Genomic DNA, 24,466 nt, shown 5'->3' on the forward strand with positions numbered 1-24,466 from the left:
AAAACTCCCCCCTCCCTGCACCCCTGCATGAGCCCAGACAGCCCCCCCAAAGTGCAGTGTGCCTGTCGCCCCATAGCTAAAATACTAACTAGTCCCCCAGAGGAGGAGGGAAGCCCCCAACAGACCCCGCACGACCTCCATAGGAGGGGAAAATACGCAATCAATCAATGGTGAAGGAACAACGTCCAGAGCAAGGCCTATGCAGTCACCCCTCAATTCTGCTCCGGCGGGCCCTCCTCGCCAGCCGCGCCCCCCCCGCCCCCGATCTCCAGGCAGAGTGTCCAGCCAGTCCCCAGCCGCCTCGGGCCGGTCAAAGAAGTGCGTGCGACCATCCACCTCTACCCTCAGCTTAGCTGGAAAGAGCATTGAGTACTTGAGGTTCAGGTCCCTTAGGCGACGTTTAACACCAAGAAAGCTCTGCCGCTGCTTCTGGACCGCCGGGGTAAAGTCTGGGCAGAAATGTACCTCCATGTTGTCAAGCTTGACCGGTCTGGAGGTCTGGAGGATAGCATCTCTGTCCCGGAAATTAAAAATCCGGGCAATGAGAGGCCGCGGCGGGGCACCAGTCTTAGGTCTGCCCCCGGGGACCCGGTGAGCACGCTCCACCGCAAAAAGCTTACTCAGCCCCCGGGGCTGGAGGTGGGTCAGGATCAACTCTTCCACGAAAAGATCCGCCGCCTCTGCCTCTCGTCCCTCCGGCACCCCCACAATACGGACATTATTCCTCCGGGCCCGACCCTCGGAGTCCTCCAGTCGCTGGTCCATCAGGGCGCTCGCCTGGCCAAGCCGGCGCACCTCCTTCTGGAGGGCCACCACGTCTGTCGTGAGGCTCGTTGTGGTGTGGGCCAGGGAGTCGACTCGGTCGTTTGTTTTGGACAAGTCTGCCCTCACAAGGCTCACATCCACCAGGACCGAGTCTATTTTTTGCGCTAAGGTGTCGAAACGCTGGTCCACCGAGGCCTTCATCTCTGCGATGGCGCCCATGACGTCCCGGAGGGTCAGATCCACCGGATGAGCGGATGCCTCCGTCGGGCCCACCGGGGATGCACGCGATGTCTCCGGAGAACCCTTCTGGAGCGTGTAGCGGTCCATACTGTTGGCCTGGTGCGCCGTGCCACGGCGGGTCGTCTTCACCTTCGCCCGGTCGCCATCTTGTTTGGTGGACATGCTGGCTCTGCCACCGTCGTGCCAAGCACCCCAAACGGGCCGCTATACCAACTCACGGGTGCCAGGGGGGGGGGCAGGGGCGACCACCGAACCGCGGGTCAACCCACCGCCGGCGGGTCAGCCGGGCTCCTGGACAAAGCCACACCACCACACCCCGCTCCGCAGTCCGACCCCGCTTGAGAGCTAGGAGGGCGCAAAAGCGAAAGTGAAAGTGCGGGGTACGCCAGTCGCCCAGCCCCGTTCGCCGCTGTTATTCACTTTGTCCCCGGATCGCCCCACTACTCCAATCCGGGGGGCCGGCGAGGAGAAGGCCACAACCTTCGATCGATGCTCCCACCGGCGTCCGGGGTCCGATTCGAGCCCAAATAACGGGTGGCGCCTCAGCTCCGGTTCCCCAACACAGTCCCCTCAACAAGGACAGGATATCGCCAGGATTAATTCAGGAGGTCGCGGAGGTCCTCGGGAGCCTCGCACCTACGCGGCCATCTTGGTTGCGCGCTAGGCTCCTCCATTTTATTAAATTTTGGATCACATAAGTATCAGTACAAATAATACCAACAAAGTTTCAACATTTAGGGTGGTTCGTTCTCCCTGTACGAATAGTGACAAAAACTGTAGCACTAGAGCCTAAGAACCATATTCCGTGTCTGTGGAAGTGGTAGTCTCCTTGGTGGAGAGAAACCTACAGCTGATTTTTTGACTGACAATATTTTGATAAGGTTTCTGGTGCGGGAGGAATTTTTGCAAGAGTTGAAAATGGTAAAGGAATTTTTGGAGAGCCTGGGATTTGTCATCACTGCAGAAAAGTCAGTTATGTGTCCAAGCAGATTAGTGGAGTTGTTGAGTTTACAGATGGCTACTGTGCAGACAAGTCTAAAATTGTCAGGTAGGAAAATAAAGTTGACTAGAAGGAGATATGCCAGACATTATCCAAGGAGAGCGTTTCCCCCTACGAATTTGTAATAGGTTTGCTGCCTTCGACAATCTAAGCTTTTTTTTTTACCAGGGCCAGTTACTTACAGAGGTTTGTAGAGGCTGAAGGTAGATGGTTGAGAAAAGGGGATGGGGAAAACAGACAAGGTTTGTTTAATAGTAAAAGCCCATCCCAGGGAGAGTTAGATTGGTGGCTGGTATATGGATTATTATGGTATCTATTTGATACTCCATTCTTCTTAGGCATCCACTATTAACCAAAGTATATGCTGCATGCTATTCACAACTTTGTTTCATTCGGAAAAAAATATTTTTTAAAACTGTGTTTGGGTATGTAAGCTGGTCTACCCCCACCTTCTACAGGACAGAACCAAACTAAAAAATTGATTTTCTACTTCATTGTTTAGCGGAATCTACCAACTCGAAGAATCTGCACCTTTATTTATTCTCTTCTTGCCTCCTTCATTTTTAGGTCAAATTTTCCCATGTGTTTAATGTCACAGGAAACCAATCATCCATTCCACAAATCAGGATTTATATATCGATGTTCAGAGTCATCTTATTTCAATGATACTTTAAATCCAAGGTGCTATGATGCCATCTTTTTTAATCCTGCCTCTTATATACACTCATGTAGGTGGCGCAATACTTAATTATGTAATGGTCATGCTTTACTCTGTGATATCCTATGATTGTGGAGTGTCTTTATAATTGTGTGTCACAGAGCCATCAATTACTCCCAATGGGATATGTTATTTATTATTATCGATCCACCTCACTTTGTTTATTGTCAACTGGTATTCAGTATCGGAGTTAAGTTTCCCTGTTGTAACGCAGTCCCATGCACATCTCCTTTCTTCCTGCTTAGCAAGTTTCAAGCATTAATGAGATTATTTTTTTAATGAAGAGTGTTGTGGACAGCAAAGATTGCTTAAAAGATAGAAAGGACATATTTTTTTTCAAAAAAGAAACAAAGAGGTTGAGTCTAGCACACAGGATGTACATTCTGGAAATTGTGAATGTCCAGAGGGGCATAATTATCAAAAAGATACAATTTTGAAATACGTACATAATTGTACGAAGGGAAGATTACATTTTCTAACAGGGGAATGCTTGTAGGGAACCAGATGAATCTTCACATAAAAGGCTTTGGAGTTGGCATGCACTGAAGTGTTTTCAAGAAGACTTACAGGGCCGTTCTGTGCTGTTAAGAGATGGAAAATGTGTCTACAGCAAATTATATAATTTGTTCACGGCAAACAAGTTACCTACCTTTGGTAATGCTTTTTTTGGAAGAGACTCCAGACTCCATCTAACCAGAGATTCATCTTAGAATATTCCTCAGGTATCGGACTGGATCCAGAAAATCTTGAACAGTACCTCTGTGCGCCAGTAGATGGTGTCGTCCACATGGAAGTGACATTGCAGTGTACATATAGGTGCCATCCTAGCACAATAACATCAATTTCTTTTATGATTATTTCCGTATGTAAATCCCAATGTTACTGTTTTGACCAGTGTGCAGTATATAACAGGATTTCTTTGGGTGGAGAGCCCAGTTCGCAGAGCGGGGAGGATGGGTGGGTCAGTGTGGAATATGTGGTTAGATAGAGTCTCTACCAGAAAAGGTGTTACTGAAGTAACTTTTTCTTCTGATAACCGCAGATTCTTCACATTAGAATAGATGTGCAAGCAATACTTCCATGGAGCTCGGACTGCAAACTTGCTTAGACCAAAAAGACCCGGACGACTAGACAAGCAAAATGTCCATCACGACAGACCTGACTGTCCAAGCAGCAGTGCTTTGCGAACATGTGGTGGGATGTCCATGTGGCAGCTATCCAGGATAGGCACCCTGCGCACTAATGCAGTAGTGACCGGTCTTGGCCCTGGAGGAGTAAACCTGTAAGCTCTTAGGTTACAGGGTTGCTTCTTCCCGAGTGCATAGCACTTTGTTTTGCAAAGATCAATCCATCAGGAGATGGTCTATTTCTGCACAGCCTTGCCCTTCTCACTTTGGTGAACTTGTTGATCATCTACTCATGGTTTTTGGTGCAATCAATATAGACCAATGTATTAGGCGAGAGATCTCCTAGAATACAAATGATTGAGTCCTTACTCTTCTTTGAAAGGAGCATAGAAAGCAGGCATGAGTGATGATCTGGCCAATATGAAAAGAAGCGACCACCTTCAGGAGAAAAGAGGCACACGGCCGAAGGACCAGTTTGTCACAGAAGAATTTGGTGTATGGAGGGTGAACCAAGAGAGCCTGAAGCTCACTGACCCCATGCCCGATGTAATAGCCAACAGGAAAATAGTTTTGATGATCAAAAGCCACAAAGAGCAGCTATGCAGGGGCTCAGAGGGAGCACACGGGTAAGTATGCTCCCATTGGGGCATAACAAACTGAGTAGGTGGGAATAAGTACAGCACATCTTTCAAAAATGGAGTCACAACCAATGCCTGGAACAGGGTTGACCTGGCAGCCGCAGAAAAGCCAGAATAGCAGACATGTAACCCTTGAGAGCCCAGGGCAATGCCATGCCTAACTAAAATAGAACAAACATCAAATCCTCAGACAGAAGTGCAGAACGAGGATCCACATAACACGGGGAACATAAATCTATCCCAATGGCAGGCGTAGACAGTTTTAGTAGATGGATGCCTAGCTGCCAAGATGACATCACAAAGTTCAGGAGGGAGATCGAAAACCCTACACTGTCACCACTCAATCTCGAGGCATGAAGGTGGAGAGTGCAGGACGTAGCCCTGTTGATGTGGCAGGAGATCCTCCCAAAGAGGCAGTTTGACCGGAGCACAGATGTTCATGCTCAGGAGTTAGGTACCAAACTTTTTGTGCCCTATTTGGAGCCAGTAGAATGACTTGGGTGTAATCGGTATGATCGTCTTGGGAACTCTGGGCAGGACTGGTATGGGCAGAAAAGCATACAGGTGTCCTGAGGTCCGCTTGAGGTGGAACGTGCCTTCGAGCGAGATCCACTTTGGAAACTCCAGCATGCAACCGTGCTGACACTGCCTGTTGGTGGCAGCAAAACAGATTGAGTCAAGGTTCTCCCCGGTCTCGGAAGAGACCTTGCACCACCTTTGGATGTAGATACCATTCTTAATCTTCGAGGCATCGGAGGCTGATTTCATCCGCCCTGACGTACAAAGATCCTTGCAGGTGCTACACAACCAGGAAAATGTCCTGGTGCTCTATCCAAGTCCAGCGACGCAGTGTCTCCTGGCACAGGGTCGAGAACCTCACCCAGCCTTGATTGTTGTAATACCAATGGCAGTGATGTTGTTTGTGAACACCTGAACCAGTTGCATTTTGATTAACAGCTTTTAATGTCATACTTTTCAACAGGGTACTATCCCGGCACTCCAAGTACCAAAATCATGTATCACACAGTAACGTGAAAACATAAACATTACAGATACAATATGTCAAAATCAGAATACCATTCTCTGAAAAAACTCTCGGCCAACACACATCTAATAATTAAAGAGGCAGACAAGGGAGGTAACATTGTCTTAATGCAAGAGAGTGACTACGACAAAGAAGTCAATAGGCAATTATCAGATCATCAGGCCTACATTAAACTATCAGGAAATCCTTTGAAAAACATAAATTTTCTGATTGAGTCTAAACTGACAACATGGCAAGGACAGGGTTTAATCAGTGATGGAGAAGCCAGATACCTTCTCAATCCCACACCGAAAGCACCTTGCTTTTACGTATTACCTAAGGTACACAAACCAGCCACATTTCCCCCGGGCAGACCAATAGTTTCTGGTCTGGGCTCCCCTACCGAACGAATTTCGGAATACATTGATCATTTCTTGCAACCGTTTGTACTAAACCTTCCATCTTATTTGAGGGACACGGGGGACTTGTTAAACAAACTGGAAGATATTGAGTGGTTACCTGACATGTCGTTTGCCACATTAGATGTGTGTGCTCTGTATACTAGCATCCCATGGGAAGCAGGCCTACGGGCTTTGAAGGATACGTTATTCCAGAGGGATGCTACACTATATGGCCATACATTGATGCTTCTAGAAATGACCAAATTGGTTCTGGAAAATAATGTCTTTATGTACAGAGGGGAGTGGTACCAACAAGCAATGGGAGTAGCCATGGGGTGTAAATTCTCGCCATCCATAGCAAACATCTACATGGGCATGTTCGAGAAACAACACCTGTGGATGAACGGCCCACCAGAACTCACTGCACACATCATGTATTGGGGGAGGTACATTGATGATATTTTTCTTATTTGGACAGGAAGCCAATCCCAATTCATTTCTCTAACAGAATTTTTGAATGACAACTCTTACAATCTCAAATTTACTTCAAACTTTAGCACCACACAGGCCGCCTTCTTAGACATTACTCTCTATGTTAAAGGCAACAAAATCATGTCTAAACTATACAGAAAGAAAACGGCGTGTAACTCTGTGCTACATGCGGACAGTGCTCACCCCATGACACAAATCAATGCCATCCCTCTAGGCGAAATGTTTCGTCTCCGTAGAAACTGTAGTGAGGATGAGGTTTTCATGCATGAATTACAACTCCTACAGGAACGTTTCATGCGTAGGGGCTATGCACCAAAGGTCCTTGAAACCGCGAGGAATCGAGCACTTTCTACACCTAGAAACTCACTCCTCAAAATGAGTGGGAGCATGACGAACAAGAAACACACCAAGACCAAAGAAATAGGCCTCATAACGGACTATCATGTGGAGAGTAGGGCAATTCACAAAATAATGTCAAAGCACTGGCACCTTCTGTTGTTTGACAAATCAGTGGAGAAATACCTCACTGGTAAACCTAGAATTATTCACAGAAGGAACAGAACGATGAGGGACCTACTATGCAATAGCTACCTTCCACCCATGCCTAAGACTCTGTCATGGCTACCCGCAAAACCAAAGGGATTCTATAGGTGCACTCATTGTAACATGTGTCCCTTGGCATTGAATGGCATCAAGGAATTCAAATACAATACATGTACTACTCACTACATTAAAGACTTCATGAACTGTGACTCTAAGTTTGTGGTTTACTGTATAGTATGCACCTGTAACCAAATTTACATTGGTAGCACTATTCGTGCGCTTAAGGAAAGGATTCAGGAACACATGAGGGCTATTCGGAAAAATGACCAGAGCTACCCTCTGGCAGTGCATTTTAATACCTTGCACTGATGACTCACTGCATAATATTAAGTTTCATGGGATTACCCAAGCTTTCAACCACCCTAGAGGGGGAGATCGCACACTCAATCTCAGAAAACTTGAGGCGCAATGGATTATCAGGTTACGGGCCGTAGAACAGGGAATTAACTTTGATAGAGAGTTACAAGTGTTTCTTAGAGACTAAATGTCTGGGGTCTGAATGTATTGGATACTGCAAGCTGTCATAATATTCAGGTTGTTAATCGGAATGACTATGTTGTATACTATGCTCACTAATACTTACAGTCTCCTTTTGCTCACACACTAATCTATCTAAGACTGTTCTTCTTCTCTTTTCCCTTGGCCTATCTAGCTCTTAGAGCTTGGACAGACAGGTTGTGATATCGACTAAGATTTTTTAGATGGTGCAATAAGACGTTGAAAGAAGTTATAGGAAGACGCAGACTATAATTGTTTACATGGACTAGACACTCTCCCAAATATGTTGATCCACTCAGGGGTGGTTAGTTGATTCCTGGTCACCTCCCATGGGAATGACTATTGATACACAGTACAATGTTCGGTTAAATAACAATGTTTATGCGTGATCAAATAATCTTCCCAATATGGCCGAAAAATTAGCAGGAAGTGTAGTCCTGCTCGCGTCGGACTTGGGAACAGGAAGTCCGCTTAGGATGCGAAGTCTGTTTACTCTTTCCAGCTTGGATTTCAAATAGAAGGGACGGGACCGTCACAGACTGCCTCCACGAATACTGGCCGTAATATTGATTCAAGGTCCGAAGAGTCTAACTAGTAAGTGATTCAGTGACAGCTCGCGTTTATTTTGAAGACGCTATTAAGCGCTAGCATGGGAGTTTTTTCCCCTGTTAACTTCTATCATCATATGCTTAACGGTTAAATTGGTTCTTTACACAGGCACCTACCATAGTGCTTCCGTGAGAAGACGCTCGACAACATGGTTCCGTTGTTTATTGATTAAGTAAGAGATATACTAGTAAGTGTTTACACGACAGTACGCACATATTCTATAGACGCGAACTATTCTTAGCATGGGAGGTGTGTTCACTGCAAATTTGCTTTATCATACACTGAATACTTAGTGTCGTTTTGAAGACAGACACCTACCACAGTGCTTTCGCGGGGGACACTTCGTTACAGGGTCCCTTTACCAGTGACCAAGTATCATTATCCGTGTTAACATTTTTTAGGTTAATTCTAACTTCTGTCCACGCATATCGGCGTCTCGTAATATAGAATCAGAGTGGCCCCAACATTTATATTTGGGCGCTGCGTTTGCAAACAACTGTTCTTGGGTTCGGAAGTGTGTGACTATGCCATGCTCTCAGGATCGGGTGATAATGGGTTCTTTTGTCTTATAGATTGTTCATACTTTCCAAAGGAATGTCAAAGTACTTTTTCTACACATACCGTGCATTACCGACACAAGGATGTGTGCTACAATAGCGTGGCCTTTTTCATCTATTACATCGAATTGACAGTATACAGAACAGAACCTCTGTGGGGGTAAGAATAAACTCTGCTACTACCTTCGCTTGTGAGGGTCCTATGTGCGACTGGAGTACATTGAATCTTTTTTTAAATTAATGATTATACTCTTTGTAATTGAATGTTGACGAATTTCTTTTATAAACTATAGGGTAATCTTATTTACAGGTCGTGGCGAACGTCTTTCGTCTTTACTCTATTTACACAGTCGACTGTGCGGGAGGGGCACTGCATACTACTGCCGGCCTCACCTCACTGCAAATAGTGGTTAGTCTCTTTAAAGAAATGATATTTTACTGCATGGATATGGAATAGCTGAGGACCCACTTTGTAATCTTTTCTTTCTTTGTTCTTTCCTTACGTTTTCTTTGCCCAGGCACGTACTTGGGGTGCCTCAAAACCACACTAGAAACGAGTACAAGGGTTCGGAGTTTCAGACCCGGGATCTTTGAACTACGCTCCTTAAAAAAACCCCCACCCAGGACTACTGACACAAGGTACAAAGATGTCAGGAACCAGCTGGTGAAGGTCTAAGCGCTAGGAAACCAATTGATGTCTAGTCTCTAATTAAGCCTTTAACCTTACATGATTTTCTTTCACACATTTATTTCAGAATACGGATAGACTCTCCTAACTCATCTTGCTCATCTCGATGTATACCCTGCCCAGAATTGGCATCAGACCTGGTAATAATATGGCTTGATACCACCCATTACCATTCTTACAAAATTTGATAGAAGGTAAAACTATGAGACTCCTCTTTCCCTGACTAAACGGGCTATAAAATACCTTGCTAAATCTTACTTTGGGTTCTAAGGGTATCTTTTCACTCTTTCTATTGCCGATTGGACTTTTGGCTCATCTTACTTACTACGACGGGTGACATGGTGTTTTGGATCTATTTCTCCTGCTTTCTGGCTAGACCCTAGTATTGGGGTCTTTTGTGAATATTACTGTACCTATGTATGTTTGGATATTTCACCACCTTTGGCCAAATGGGCTTTAATGTTAAGACTAATTCTGAGACTCTTAACTGGAAATACTATAAGGAGGGTTTGTGTTTAAATGGTTTTTTGATTTTACCCTAACAGCCTTGAAGAAGTTACATCAGTAACGAAACACGTGTCGGCTGTTCTGAAATCACGACATTGATGCATTTTGCATACGTCTGTATCCATATGTGCTATTTGAAGAACCATGGCACAATATTGAATTGATTTAGATATTTTTTCACTTGTCTATGTACTCTGATATTCGACAGTTCTTGTACTATGTATGCTTTTCTGTTATAACAATTGGATTTTGCAATTACATGCTAACTTAATCATGTATGTGCCATTACTTGTTAATTAAACTATGTACATATTATGACTGAACTTCATTGGTGCGGTACTGTTTATCTCCGGAACAATAGTGGGGGAAGCTGTAACTGCTAATTATACTAGGTCAGACGGTTTGCCTTTCACGTTACTGTGTGATACATGATTTTGGTACTTGGAGTGCCGGGATAGTACCCTGTTGAAAAGTATGTTCTAGCCACTAGCACCCTATCCTGGGCCTAGTGGACTTTCGCATCCTAGGTAGTGGGATGCTTCTCTATCCGGATGGGCACCTTTGAATACTGTTCTAGCGACTAGGGAATAGATGTGCGACCTAATTCCATCACTACCTTGTCCTCAATCATTGTAAAGCTTTTAATGTCAAGCGAACAGCCCTCAACTCCAACAGATTGAGGTGGAGCTGAGACTCCACACCAGGTCAAATCAGATTTTTCTGATCTCCCCCTCTTCCAGGTGGCTGCACCAACCCAGAAATGATGCAGATGTCCCACCTGTGAGATTTGGGTGAAGAAGAAAGAGGGGTCGGCTGTTGTCTTAATTGCAGTTCAGCAGCCACCACTGCATTTCTTTCGCAGTTCCCTCTAATTTCTAGCCAGGTCGGAAAGATTCCTCTGATGCTGCACCCACTGGGATTTAGGATCCCAATGTAGGGTCCACATACGCCATCGGGCATGCTTTGTCCTGCAGGAGGCGACGAGACCTAGAAACCTCAATACAGTCTCATGGAAATCCAGGATAGAGGTCAAAATATAGGAACCACAGCCTGAATAACCTGGTCTCGCCAGTACAGATGGTAAGCACAGAACTGAACCGTGTCCAGATTGGCTCAGATGGTAGGGAGAATCTAAGAGGGAGTAAAGTGTGGATTCAGCATTTTGATAGTGCACCCCAGCAAATGCAGAAGGTTCACCACAGTCTGAAGGTGGGCAATGATACCCTTGGACAAGTCCACCTTCAACAGTCAGACATCGAGGTAGGGAAAAGACAAACCCTGACCTTCCCAGATGAGCTGCAACCAAGGCCATCACTAATGCGGACACCCAAGGTGCACTGGTGAGGCCAAAGGGAAGCAGAGCAAACTGGAAGTGCTTGAAGCCCACTGGGAACCTCAGGGAACACCTGTGGGCCAGCGGGACGGCGATGCGGAAATGTGTGTTCTGCAGGTCCAGCACTTCCATCCAGTCTCCAGGATCCAGAGCAGACAGAATCAGAGCCAACAGGACCATCTTGGAATTCTGTTTCCTCAGAAAGTACATGAGAAGGCGCAGATCTGAAATAAGGTGAAGGCCTCAATCCTTTTTCAGTAACAGAAAGTACTCGGGAATAACCACCATGCCCTTACTTTTGGTGAAGGCACACTCTCAATGGCTCCTTTGGCCAAAAGAGCCTGCAAGTCCTGATGGAGTAAGGAGAAAGAGTCCTGCATCAGCCATTCTTGAAATGGTGGAAGAGGCTGAGGCATTTCCACAAACAGTAGGACATACACCTTCTGTGCGATCTAAAGCCCTCAATTGTCGGATGTAATCGCTGAACAGTAGGGAAGCTGGTGCCTGATTCTGCCTCCAACAGGATGGCTGTGTTGAATGGAGTTTCAATCAAAGAGGGGGGGGGGAGAGAGAAGTCGAAGTCCATTCAGCTTCCAGCCTTGTACCAAAAATCAAATGGGGGAGAATGGACCAATTGTAATTACGTAGCAAGGGTTTCAAATGGTACTCAATAACCATAATAAAAAACCCTCATACACGCACGTAGATGGTATAGCCGTATATCTTGATTCTCCGCTGTTTACGTTGCGTTAGTGCATCATCATAGGGTTTTTGTTTTCTTGTATGCTAACCTCCACCCGGAGGTAACCACTGGATTCGTAGTAGTGTCCAGAGAAAATCTAGTGCTAAAAAATAGTGAGTTAAAATTCTTTGAATCATCCTTGAGGTGCAAATTTTTATTAAGAAAAATAAAGGTGATTCAAGAAATTAAAAGAAACTGTGTGCATTTATGGATCATGTTACTGGATCCTCTGCACAGCATTAAAACTTAGGACGACATGGTTCAGCCCCACTAAGCCCAGCCGGGTCTATGGAGCTTTCTTCAGGACCAATTAAAAGAAAGTACTTACAAAATGTGTGCAGCAATTGGAAGTGGTTCTATGTTCCACTCTAAATAGACAAAGGTCAATAGTACCTGTAGTCGAGAAAGCAGACAGAAAAATATATAGAAACACCTTATCCAATTTTTACATATATTTTACCCCATTATTAAGCATCAACTGTATTGTGCTGAACTTTTTTCTAGAGTGTGCAATTTGCGCTCATATAAAATTTGTTAAGTTGCAATACTGACAAAACGAAACGGCAGGAAAATATGGCTTCATTAATTCCACTGAAAACTTGTGGTCATTAGAAGGATCGAGTCGTGACTTTTTGGTACGTTAAGACAGACACATTAAAAAAGACACGTTTGTAGTATCTAGAAAATGTTCTAAGGATATCCAGTGTCATGATAGTTTTATTCATTTATAGCTATGGCAATTCAAATAGCGGGTTTACGAATGTATTAAGTATAGTATGTCTTGCGCCATTAGCCCGTTTAAAGTTGTTCATGCAATCTATTCAAACGCGTTTCACTGTGCGTTGGACATGCATTTAGTTACCTTCGCTTGAAAAGTTGTTTGTCTCCTCGGGGGACTGGAGAAAATGTCCCGGTTATTCTGTGACAAAGAGCTTAATGTTCATATAAAGAGCTTACTTGAAAACGCGGTTGGAGGTTCCCCTCATTCCTCTTTCTTTACCGGCATGTAGGTATTCCCTGCTTGTGCTTATTCTGCCCCCGGAAGTCGGAGGTTTGTTTGGGAACGTCTATTTTTTATCTTCACCATAACGAAGATAGACGACAGACTACATAATCCTCTTCCTATCGATTATACGGAAGTGGTGTTCTTGTCACGAAATAACGAGTTTAAATTCTTGTACAGTGTTGTGTATTAATAAAGTGCCTATAAAAAATATGGTACCTATAAGAATACCACTAAAAATAAGTATAAAAAGGGAGTTGTTCGTGTTTACTGTGCAACTAACTAGTGTTTTACTATTGTGAGTTTTCCTTTAATCACATGTTGTATACAGTTGTCATTTTCATTAGTGTTAAGTGAATTCAATGGAAGGGACCGGTGAGTAGATTAATTTTCAAATCAATTAAAAAAGGGGGGAGTCTTTATTTAAAAAGTCATGATGTTGACTTAAAATGATCCCTATTTTGTGTTGATTACAGAGGTTTAGGTCTTGCTCTTTGGCCCTCAGGCACTTCAGGTATCTCACCCGGCCATTAATATGTCTTTTTTTTTTACAAAGTTTTGAACTTTTGAACAGAAGCTTGATTTTTCAGTTTTCAGATGTCAAAAGAGGTCTTGGCAAATATCCTCTAATATCTCATGTTCATTTTCAAAGCACAGATATGATCAATAAAGTTGATGCCAAGGTACATCGTCATTGAGTCCCTGGATGTTCGTTTTCAAATCGATCAACCCATCTTTGTTCTCTTTCAAATAAAATCCGCTCTGCGTTGTTGTATTTTAGTGATAACATTTCAATGATTGTCCATTTTATTTCTTCTACTGTATGGTTAAAGTCAATGAAATGTTTACTCATTTTAGTGGTCACTTTTTTGGTCTTAATGTTACTCTTGTGTTCACCAATTCTCAGTTTGGCTTTGGGACAGGTCATACCAATATATTTCAACTCACATGGACACGTGAACATATAGATCACGCGAGTTGAATTACAGTTGGTATGTTAGCGTTGTGTCCAGATCAAATTTTCAGACAATCGATAGGAAGAGGATTATGTAGTCTGTCGTCTATCTTCGTTATGGTGAAGATAGAAAATAGACGTTTCCATTCAAACCTCCGACTTCCGGGGGCAGAATAAGCACAAGCAGGAAATACCTAAATGCCGGTAAGGAAAGAGGAACGAGGGGAACCTCCAACCGCGTTTTCAAGTAAGATCTTTATATTAACATTGAGCTCTTTGTCACAGAATATCCGGGACATTTTCTCCAGTTCCCCGATTAGACAAACAACTTTTCAAGCGAAGGTAACTAAATGCACGTCCAACACACAGTGAAACGCCTTTGAATAGATTGCATGAACAACTTTAAACGGGCTAATGGCGCAAGACTTACTATACTTAATACATTCATAAACCCGCTATTTGAATTGCCAAAGCTATAAATGAATAAAACTATCATGACACTGAATATCCTTAGAACTTTTTCTAGATACTACAAACGTGTCTTTTTTAATGTGTCTGTTTTAACGTACCAAAAAGTCACGACTCGATCCTTCTAATGACCACAAGTTTTCAGTGGAATTAATGAAGCCATATTTTCCTGCCGTTTCGTTTTGTCAGTATTGCAACTTAACAAATTTTATATGAGCGCAAATTGCACACTCTACAAAAAAGTTCAGTACAATACAATTGATTTATTTCTTTATTTATTTTTACAATTTATTAAGCGCAACGTATGCCCTTAGGCGTCTTGGCGCTGAGACTTCAACAGAATCGAAAGAAGACAGGACTTTATCTGGATTGGGATGAGAAGGAGAGACAGAGGGAATCATTTTTGGTTAAATAGCCAAGTTTTCAGTGATTTCCTGAACTGAAGAAGGGTTTGGCTTAGTTTAATATGTAAAGGTAACATATTCCACATTTTAGCGGCCGCTACCACAAAGCGTCTGTCTCCCCAAGACACGGTTTTTGTGTGCGGGACAGTGATTTGTAAACTTGTTATCGATCTCAAGGATCTTGGGGGTTGGTATAGGAACAATTGGTCTTGAAGAAATTGTGGACCTTGCTTATTTAGAGCTTTAAAAGTAAGACATAAGGTCTTAAATTTGATCCTATTCCTGACTGTGAGCCAGTGAAAGTCCTTAATGGTTTGACTGATGGAATCAAATTTAGGTGTTTTTGAAAGCAGTCTTGATGCTTAATAATGGGGTAAAATATATGTAGAAATTGGATAAGGTGTTTCTATATATTTCTTTTTCTTTCTGTTTTCTGCTTTCTCGACAGGTACTATTGACCTTTGTCTATTTAGAGTGGAACATAGAACCACTTCCAATTGCTGCACTAATTGTGGAAGTACTTTCTTTGAATTGGTCCTGAAGAAAGCCCCATAGAGCCGGCTGGGCATAGTGGGGCTGAAACATGTCGACCTAAGTTTAAATGCTGTGCAGAGGATCCAGTAACATGATCCACGAATGCACACCGATTCTTTTAATTTCTTGAATCACCTTTCTTTTTCTTAATAAACCTTTGCACCTCAAAGATGATTCTAAGAATTTTAACTCACTATTTTTGAGCACTAGATTTTCTCTGGACACTACTACAAATCCAGTGGTTACCTCCGGGTGGAGGTTAGCATACAAGAAAACAAAAACCCTATGATGATGCACTGATGCAACATAAACAGCGGAGAATCAAGATATACCGCTATACCATCTACGTGCGTGTATGAGGGTTTTTTTTATTAAGGTAATTGAGTACTATAAGAAACCCTGGCTACATAGTTACAAGTGGTCCATTCTCCCCCAATTGATTTGTGTTGAATGGAGGACACACTGAAGAGGCTTAAAGGCTGCAGCAGCTGATGGGGACTGGGCAGCACGCTGGTACTTGATCCTGTGTCCTTTTTGGCCTCTGCGGCCCAGTAACCAAATGGACTGGGCAGGCTGCAGGACTGGGTACCCAAAGTTGCCCCTTCCACGTTTGCTGCAGCAGAGAAAGGACTGCTGTTACGGCTGGGTCAATAAAGAAAGCCCAAGGGATCAGGCAGTGACCCTGCCCTCACGACAGAAACCCAGAAGGTGCACCTTTCGGCTCTATAGGGTCCGAAGGCTCGCCAGAGGGAAAAATGTTGGCGCAAAGATGGCATCATCCTTTAAGTTGGTCGGGTGTTGCTTTGGCGCAGAGAAACTCGGGGTAGTGCGGAGCAGGCCATGAACAACGGAATGCAGAAGTGGGGCCTAAAGACATGGGATCAAATAGTTGAAGCCAAAGAACGTTTCAACGACTTCTTGTGCTTCTTTGACTTACCAGATTTCAACAAGGAAGTCTAGAAGCTGGAAGATGATCGCTCACGAGGCCGAGAACGTCCCCAGAAACAGCGCAGAGCCTTCATTGGCTACACTGCACAGAGACTTCTATGGTCACGCCAGCAGGAGCATCTTGCCCACTCCCAAATTACCTTTGGTTGCATCGACTTGCACACAGCGCAGGCCTTGGAGCCATGGGTCAACCCCAGGCACCAGAGAGAAACAAGGGGGCTGGAAAGAAATATCTGGCTTTGGTAATCCTATAGACAACCACACTATCCTCTCCCTCACTAGTTATTCTCCGATAGTTGCCAGCCACTCATCTTCTTCCCTGCCAGATACTCTGCGCCCTCCCCCGATACTGACACCCTCCAACTCTTGTTTTCTGCACGGTGAGCACCCCACCTCTCTACACGACTGTCTCTATTGATCCTCGAGTTGCCCACCCGAGCCAACATGGCAAATCCTGGCCTTTCCGCTACGGGGGCAAATTCTTACACTCTGGTCTACCCCCCACCACCATCCTCTCCAAAACCGCCGCTAAATACTTCAAACACTCCACCCTTAAAAGACACCCTGAGTCATTGGTCTCTGACCTTCGCTATAGCGCGGACAACGGTATAATCATTATTGACCTCATTTTTTACTCCAGAAGGAATTCTGCCTGGCGCAAAACCTTTGCACTCCTCCTCAATGTATGCACAACAAAAAACATCCCATATGGCACTAAGCTAACAATAACACCGTCCCCTACACTGCATGCTGACCTCCTCATCACTCTTTACAAAAATGGCATTATCCTGAGCCAAGCCTCAGCCAAAAACTTGGACAAATTTGCCGACCTTTTTACCCTCCTACGTAACCACGTGCATGACTCAGGCAGGGGAACCATGTCACGCCCCGACAAGCCCTCATCTAGCCTACCCAACGTAGCTAAGCATTCACAAACCCCCCAAAGGTCTTCCAACACAGACCCCCCCCTACCCTCCCCAACATGGTGCCCGGCCTTACCCCTAGAATCTCCTCTAGACCCCCGATCACCCCCCTTCTATCCCCCCACATAGACTATGCCACTGGTATGTCCCCAATGCCCGCTGACACCAGTCGTGTTTACCCTCCTAGCCCGCAACTCAACCCACAGAAGAGCCCTAGCTCTGATCCAACAACCAACAACACAGGCCGTACTAGTCCTCCCCCATATCTCCTATACATGCTGACTTAACGGCCCCTGAACCATTGCCCTTCCGCCTTCTATCGCCCCCACCAGATAGGGACATGGCCTCTCTGTTCTCCAGAGCTACCAAACTTACCCAGAGCATTCACATCTCTATCTCGGAATTAACGAACCTCCTCCACCTCGCTGAACTCGCCCTCGCTAACCTCACGTCCCTGCCCGTTTGCACATCCCTGCACTTAACTGAGCACCCGAAACAGCCTCTTCCTCTAGCCTTGAGACAGCTTTGTTTCCGTAAACAACCATGCCACCTCTCAGAGGAAGAATGCCTCGCTCTGGCCCTCTCCTACACCGCTTCTCCATCTCTAAGTCCACTACACCTCACTGAAATTGAAATCCTGGCCATCCTCCGAGATCATAACCCCACCATAGCTATCCCTCTTCCCTTTGACGGGAATTCTGAACATCCCATCCGCTTGGTCACTATCAACCCCAACAGGCCAGCCACCCTCCACAACAGAGCTGTGATCATGAGCAATCTAGCACCTGTCCACCGGTCTGCCCAGACTCCCGAAATCCCACCTAAATCCTCCCTGTCAGGTCTCTTAATCAACTGCCGATCGGCAGCTAAGCATGCTGCAGATATTGCTGATCTCAACCTTTGCAAAAACCTCAACTTAGCAATCCTAACAGAATCATGGCTCAATGATTCCTCATCCACATACCTGGACCTCCTAGTCCCCCCTAACTACAATATCGCAAGACTGGACAGACAATCTAACAAGAAAGGAGGAGGCATCGCGTGCATCTACCGCTCTAACCTCCTCGTCACCGAACTTCTGGCGGACTCTACTGAATCCTGCAAATACCTCGCTCTCGCTATTTGCAACATCTCCACCCTACTATACAATCTTCACATCTTTTACCACCCCCCAGGTACGAACAACTCTTTCACCGACCACCTCATGGAAATCATCACAGCTAAGATTCCCACCAACTCCAAAGGTATTTTCTTAGGCGATTTTAACCTACACTGGAACGATCCCAAGGACCCACATGTCAACGCCATCAAAGACCTCCTGGCAGATCAAGCCGTGACCCAAGCCTGCTCACTACCAACTCACTCAAAAGGGGCAACCCTTGACTGGATCATCTCTAAAGAATCAACTATCAAGCTTATTGACCCATGCGATTGGTCTGACCATCACGCCATCACCTTCCATCTACCTGGCACCATCAAGACAAAAGCACCGCAACCAACGATTCCTAAACGCTGGATCAGAGACACCAAGAACTTGGACCGAAGTGAACTGGTGGCCCGATGTAAATCCAACCTCCCCCCCCCTTCGCATCTCTCAACAGTCAGTGACCTCAATGATCACTACTCTGTGACCATCTCAAACATCCTGGATGATCTAGCCCCACTAAAACTGAAAAGAACCCAAATCAAAGACAGAAACCCCTGGTCCACGGGTTCCCTTAACAACAAGAGGAGAGCCCACCGGCAAGCTGAAAGAGCCTGGAGGCAACACCCCTCTACTGCACACCTACAACTCCTCCGCCAGGCCAGAAATACCTACAACAGGAACATTCTCAACTCAAAAAAGACTACTTCAGAACCAAACTTGAGAAAGCTAAGAACAGACCCTACAAGCTCTTCGAATTGGTCAAACACCAATCTAATAAACTGGCCAAATCTTCCAAAGAAACCCCCAGATCTCTTATATCCTCTGAAGAATTCTCCTCTTTCTTCACTGACAAAATCTTGGAAACTAACTCAGCGCCATCACACACCCCCAACCCCTCCTGACACGCCTCCTCCCACATCGACACACCCACAGGCTCCTCCCAAAAATCACGCTCACTGGTCTATCTTCAAAGACTATGATGAAGACTCCATCTCCAAAATCCTTTCTACCTTAAAACCGAACAACCATTTCAATGACCCACTCCCTGCCAACTGCCTTGCGGTCGTCGCCCAATCCATTATTCCCAGCTGGACTACAATAATTAATGCCTCCCTTCAGCAGGGAACAATGCCAGATTCTCTAAAAGCCAGCCAAGTCCTCCCCCATCCTGAAAAAGCCATCGCTAGACCCAGCCTCCCCAGACAACTTCAGACCCATCTCCAACATCCCCCTCTTAGCCAAAGTGCTGGAGAAATGAGTGCAACAGCAGCTAAGTCACCACATCAACAACTTCCACCTCCTCGATGACTTTCAATCCGGATTTAGACCAGGGAACAGCACCGAAAGCATCATCGTCGATGATGCCCTCCAAGCCCTCGACCATGGCAAAACTTGTCTCCTAATCCTCCTGGACCTATCCTCGGCCTTCGACACAGTCAACCATGAAAAATTACTCAAACGCCTCAAACTCAGAATAGGATTAGATGGCACTGTTTTAGGTCCTTCCTCCATAACCGGTCACAGAGATTCCTGATTAATGGCAACCTTTCATCATCAACCCCAGTCACAGTGGGAGTCCCTCAAGGATCAACCCTGTCCCCCACCCTCTTCAACTTCTACCTAGAACCGCTTACCGAAGTATTGCGAGCAGCTAATATCTCCTATCATATGTACCCCGATGACACCCAGATCTACATCAAAACCTCTTCTCTCGAAGAGATTATCTCCCTGAACGAAGCCTTGAAACTCACCGTCCAATGGCTCGCAGCCAACCAACTCAAACTCAATGCAAAGAAAACAGAATTTCTCCTGATCTCCCCTCCCAATGCCAACTTAGAGATTCAATCATGGATTAAGGCTATTACAGCCTTAAATTGCCCACCGACCTTTGTGTATTCGGCTAAATCCCTGGGAATTACCCTTGACACCAACCTTAACATGAGGGACCACATAAACTCTATGGCTAAAACAGCCAGATTCCATCTGTGCTACCTTAGGAAATTGAAACCCTTCCTTGATGCTCCCGACCTAAAAATGGCAGTTCTGGAATATGGCTGCTCAACACTCTTGGGCTTACCCAAGATCTCCCTGGCACCTCTAAAAGCCTGCCTCAACGCGGCTGCCAGACTACTGACCGGCACAAGGAAATACGATCATATTTCCCCACACCTGAAAGCTTTCAACTGGCTTCCCTTGGAGGAGAGAATACAGCTCAAACTAGCATGCATCACGCACAAAGCTTTACACTAACTCCCCCGCATATCTGACACAGAAACTCGTGATCTCCGGAGGAACCAGAAACTCCAGATCCGCCAGAGATTTCCTGCTCCAACCTGCACGCTTTCGGGAAAAAAAAAAAACTTACACTCGGGCCTTCTCAGGGGCTGCTCCACGAATATGGAACTCTCTCCCACCCTACATCAGAAGAATCCCTTCACTGTCTCGCTTCAAAAAGGATGCCAAAATCTTCCTTATGGGCAAATTTCTCGTCTAACACTACCTCAACTTCTTCTATGGTATAACCTATCGCGGACCACTACCTCCCTCCTAACGACCGGATCTCCCGAAACATCAGAAATTTGGGACCGGGTCAGAATTATTGAAAATGTACTCTGTAAATATGGTTTTTCGCTCTGTGCAATTGGTTATGTAAACTGTAAATACATGCTACATTTTACCCTATATATTCCTTCACTATACTGCTACTTAAGCTGTAACTGGTCGACTCGACTCTAAATCTGTCTGTATATTGTGTTGCTCCCCTTGTAAAGCGCTCTGATACCCTAACGGGTCAAGTTCGCGCTCTATAAAGCACAAATAAATAAATAAAAATAAATCACCGTAAGGCTTGAACCCAGAAGTTTTGGCAGGGGATATACCCTAGCACATGGGTGCAAACCTCAAAGAAGCACAGCCAAAAGCCCCAAAAAGTTGGTAAAAAAATGACAGAGGTAGCTCTCCAGATCCACGTTGTTGGTACGAATTGAAAAGAACATTGAATAGACCATGTTTCAAGAGAATTGTGAAGCTGTGAGGGCGACTGAAAGTAGATTTGTTTGTGAGCAGGCAGACTTTTCAGACAGACGTATTTCAGTTAAATCACAGGACTGCAGCAATTGATGCATTTCAACAGGTTTGGTCAGAGATGATGGCCTAAAAGTCTGTTCCTTTTGCGATGACACAGTGATGAAGAACGTGAGGTAAGAGAAATATCAAATAATACTGGTTACTCCATTTTAGGTATCTCAGACATGATTTCAATTTATGATGGAATCGAGGAACCATTCTCAATACCTGAAAAGAAAGGTAAGGTAGGCAGGGAACCCATTGGTAGAATCAGGGTCTCTGAATTTTCTTGTTCAGAAAATTTCAGGAGATCTGAGAATTATGAAGGGAAAGCTGGCAAACTTCTCTTGAGGAGTCTTGGGCTACAGAGACCAATAGAAGATAGAGGGATTTAGAAGATGCACGGAGTGGAATTTAGGGCTGGTAGCGGGCTACTGTAGATAATGTAGTTAATTTTTTTGTACAAATTTTGAAAAAGGTTTGGATTATAGGACAGTGAATTGCTACAAGTCAGTCGTTTAGGCAGGGCTCTCATTAATGGGTGATAAGAAGAGATGTGTTGATTTGCAGGGCGATGAAGGGTATTAGCCATAGGAGCCTCCTAACACGAGAAATGATTCCTTATAGGATGTAAACTTTGTGTTCAAACTAAGGTAGTAGTCCGGAGCCTTAATCCTACAGGCAAAACAGTTAAAATTTGACACACGTCTTGAATGCACTCTAGCACTGCCCCTACCTGCAGTCAGGGGTGAAAGCTGCTAGCCATGTGGTATGAGGAGAATGGGCACCTGGTAGCTGTAGTCTGACCTAGTGATCTGCTGCCTGTGGCGATTCAATGAAGGCAGGGATAGGAAGAGGAAATGAAAAGTGGCTAGTCAGAGATTGGCAAAATCAGCTTCTTAGAGCACATCAATGCATCCCACAACAAAGGCTTTGCCCACGTCCCCTTGTTTTGTGTATGGTTAGTAGCTAGAGGACTGTGATGACAAGCAAGATGGAACTAGATTCAGACAATCCCACTGAAGAGCAGGAGGTTTTTATCGAGGAAGAGACGGATACTATGGTGAATTATGCAGCTGACCACTATGGAGGCCTCCACACATCAGTGAAAAGAATGCAGGGGCTGAAGTATGTACCTCTGGGACAATAAGGACCACTGACAGGATGAGAGGAGGCGTTTCCAGGTTTACAGTTGGCATCTCTACTGCCTGGTGGTGGGCAGGAATCACACCATATCTCTTCCTTGAACCGATAGACCTTTTCCGCCATGCATCACCACCACCTGCATGGTGCACTGTTGCACAACTGTCATACTTTCAGCTTAAGTAACCTGTGAGGCCATAACTTCCTCAAAGTTAATCCTGCCCATTCACTGGCCCAGCAAAGGGACCTAGACGGAGGAGGATGTGGGACTCATTTTAAGAATTTAATTTTAATATAGTACAATAAGGAAGGACAATGTTGCACATTACTTCAGAAGCAAAAAACCAACCTTGCACACACTCCAGGTACTCGAAAAGCAAATTAGGTTTGGTCAATGTGTGCTTTCTATGTTGCCTCACATTATTATACATGCTGTATTATACCTCTGTTGAGGACCAGTGATGGAACACCTGTGGGATGGTGGTAAGAGGCGGGGGGTTGTCAAGTGCTTATCAAATCATTGCCAGAGATTAGTGTGGCTACACTAATCTCTAGAAATGATTTGACTTGATTGTCTGGCAGAAAATTACATTTTCAAATGTTGAACCAGGAAATGGAATGCAGTCACTACTCCGACTGCACACATGAAGTCGAATGGTGCAGATAAGGTAAGCTTTGACTTCTTATTCTTTACAATTTCAACAGTTAAGACAGTTGCAGCATACACAATTGCAGCATTCCTTCCTATTGCAGACAGCTTGCACGTTGACAGCGTGCCAGTTGTGTTGAGTGAATTAATAATGAGCTCGGTTTTGGGTTGCATGAATTATTCCATGTGCAACTGATGATACCAACGACAGAGAATTCGGAAACACGAAGTAATGTTCCGCTCATTGCTTGTCCTGCGATGAATCAGCCTTGGTTATGTACTGTTGCACTTATCTGGTTATGCATGTCAAATCCAGATTCAAGCACCTTGACTGGCTCTATACTGTTCTGCTACGCCACTGGATTTAAGCAGTGGTATGTAATGGAATGCAATTCGTACTATGACTGCACACGAAGAACCTATTACAATACTGAAGAATGGTGCTGTTTATACTCACATTTATCATAGCGTTGGAGGTGATGCGGAAGAGTGTAGCTCGTTCATTGACCTGTTTCATCTTCTCATTGCTCTCGGCAGGGAGCTTCAGAGACTCAAGCTCGCTCAGCGAGCGCTGCAATGCTGTACCATGCTTTGCAATTAAGTCATTACAGGTACTAAGGTCTTCTACTTTGCTGGAAAGTGTGCGTAGAGTAGTGTTCAGTTCAGTCTTATCCGACTGAGAGGTAGGCTCTTCATCTCCAGATTCATCTTAAGGGGGGCGGACAGAATGAGAATAAAACGAGAAACAACATGGAATATGAGTAAGAATAAACAAACGTACGAAATTAGATGCTATGGTGATATTCTTGCCCTGCACGTTCCCAGTATCAGAGTAATGCAGTCGCATCACAAGCTCCCAATGCTCCACCAATAAATAACAAGCCTGCTGGAGGACTTGTAGTTTATCTTGTAGTCCCCGCAGGGAACTCATGGTCCACGTTTGTTCAAGCCAACAAAGTTTTTCCTAAAGACAGGTCATACAACATATGTGCAAGGATGGTAATTAATTATATTTGTAATGATGGCCCATAAGTAAAGCCCGCCAATATTTTAAGAAAATCTGACAATCTCACCTCACTTACATATATTTCATTTGAAAGGTCAGGCAAACACTTAACATCTATGTTGAAGCAAATTATATTTATAATTAAGAAGCAAATGTTCATAGGGTGTATTTAAAAAGAAACCTTGTAGGCATAAGAAGGGGGAGAGGGGACTCTTTAATTACACACCTCATAAAACACTGTACAAAATCTTAAATTATCACAACTCAGCAAGTCAAAA

The 24,466-nt window shown here is 44.7% G+C and overlaps 1 protein-coding gene across 1 annotated transcript in view; it reads right to left on the reverse strand.

Annotated features, from left to right (window-relative positions):
- The window catches only part of OSBP (oxysterol binding protein), a 465,191-nt gene that overhangs the window by 193,283 nt on the left and 247,442 nt on the right, over nt 1–24,466 (reverse strand). The window contains exon 3 of the mRNA XM_085651892.1: nt 23,640–23,890. Coding sequence (XP_085508018.1) covers nt 23,640–23,890 — 251 coding nt within the window. The remainder of the gene's footprint in view (nt 1–23,639; nt 23,891–24,466) is intronic.

The sequence above is a fragment of the Triturus cristatus genome, chromosome 4_1 (assembly GCF_964204655.1).
Source record: "Triturus cristatus chromosome 4_1, aTriCri1.1, whole genome shotgun sequence".
Classification (NCBI taxonomy): Eukaryota; Metazoa; Chordata; class Amphibia; order Caudata; family Salamandridae; genus Triturus; species Triturus cristatus.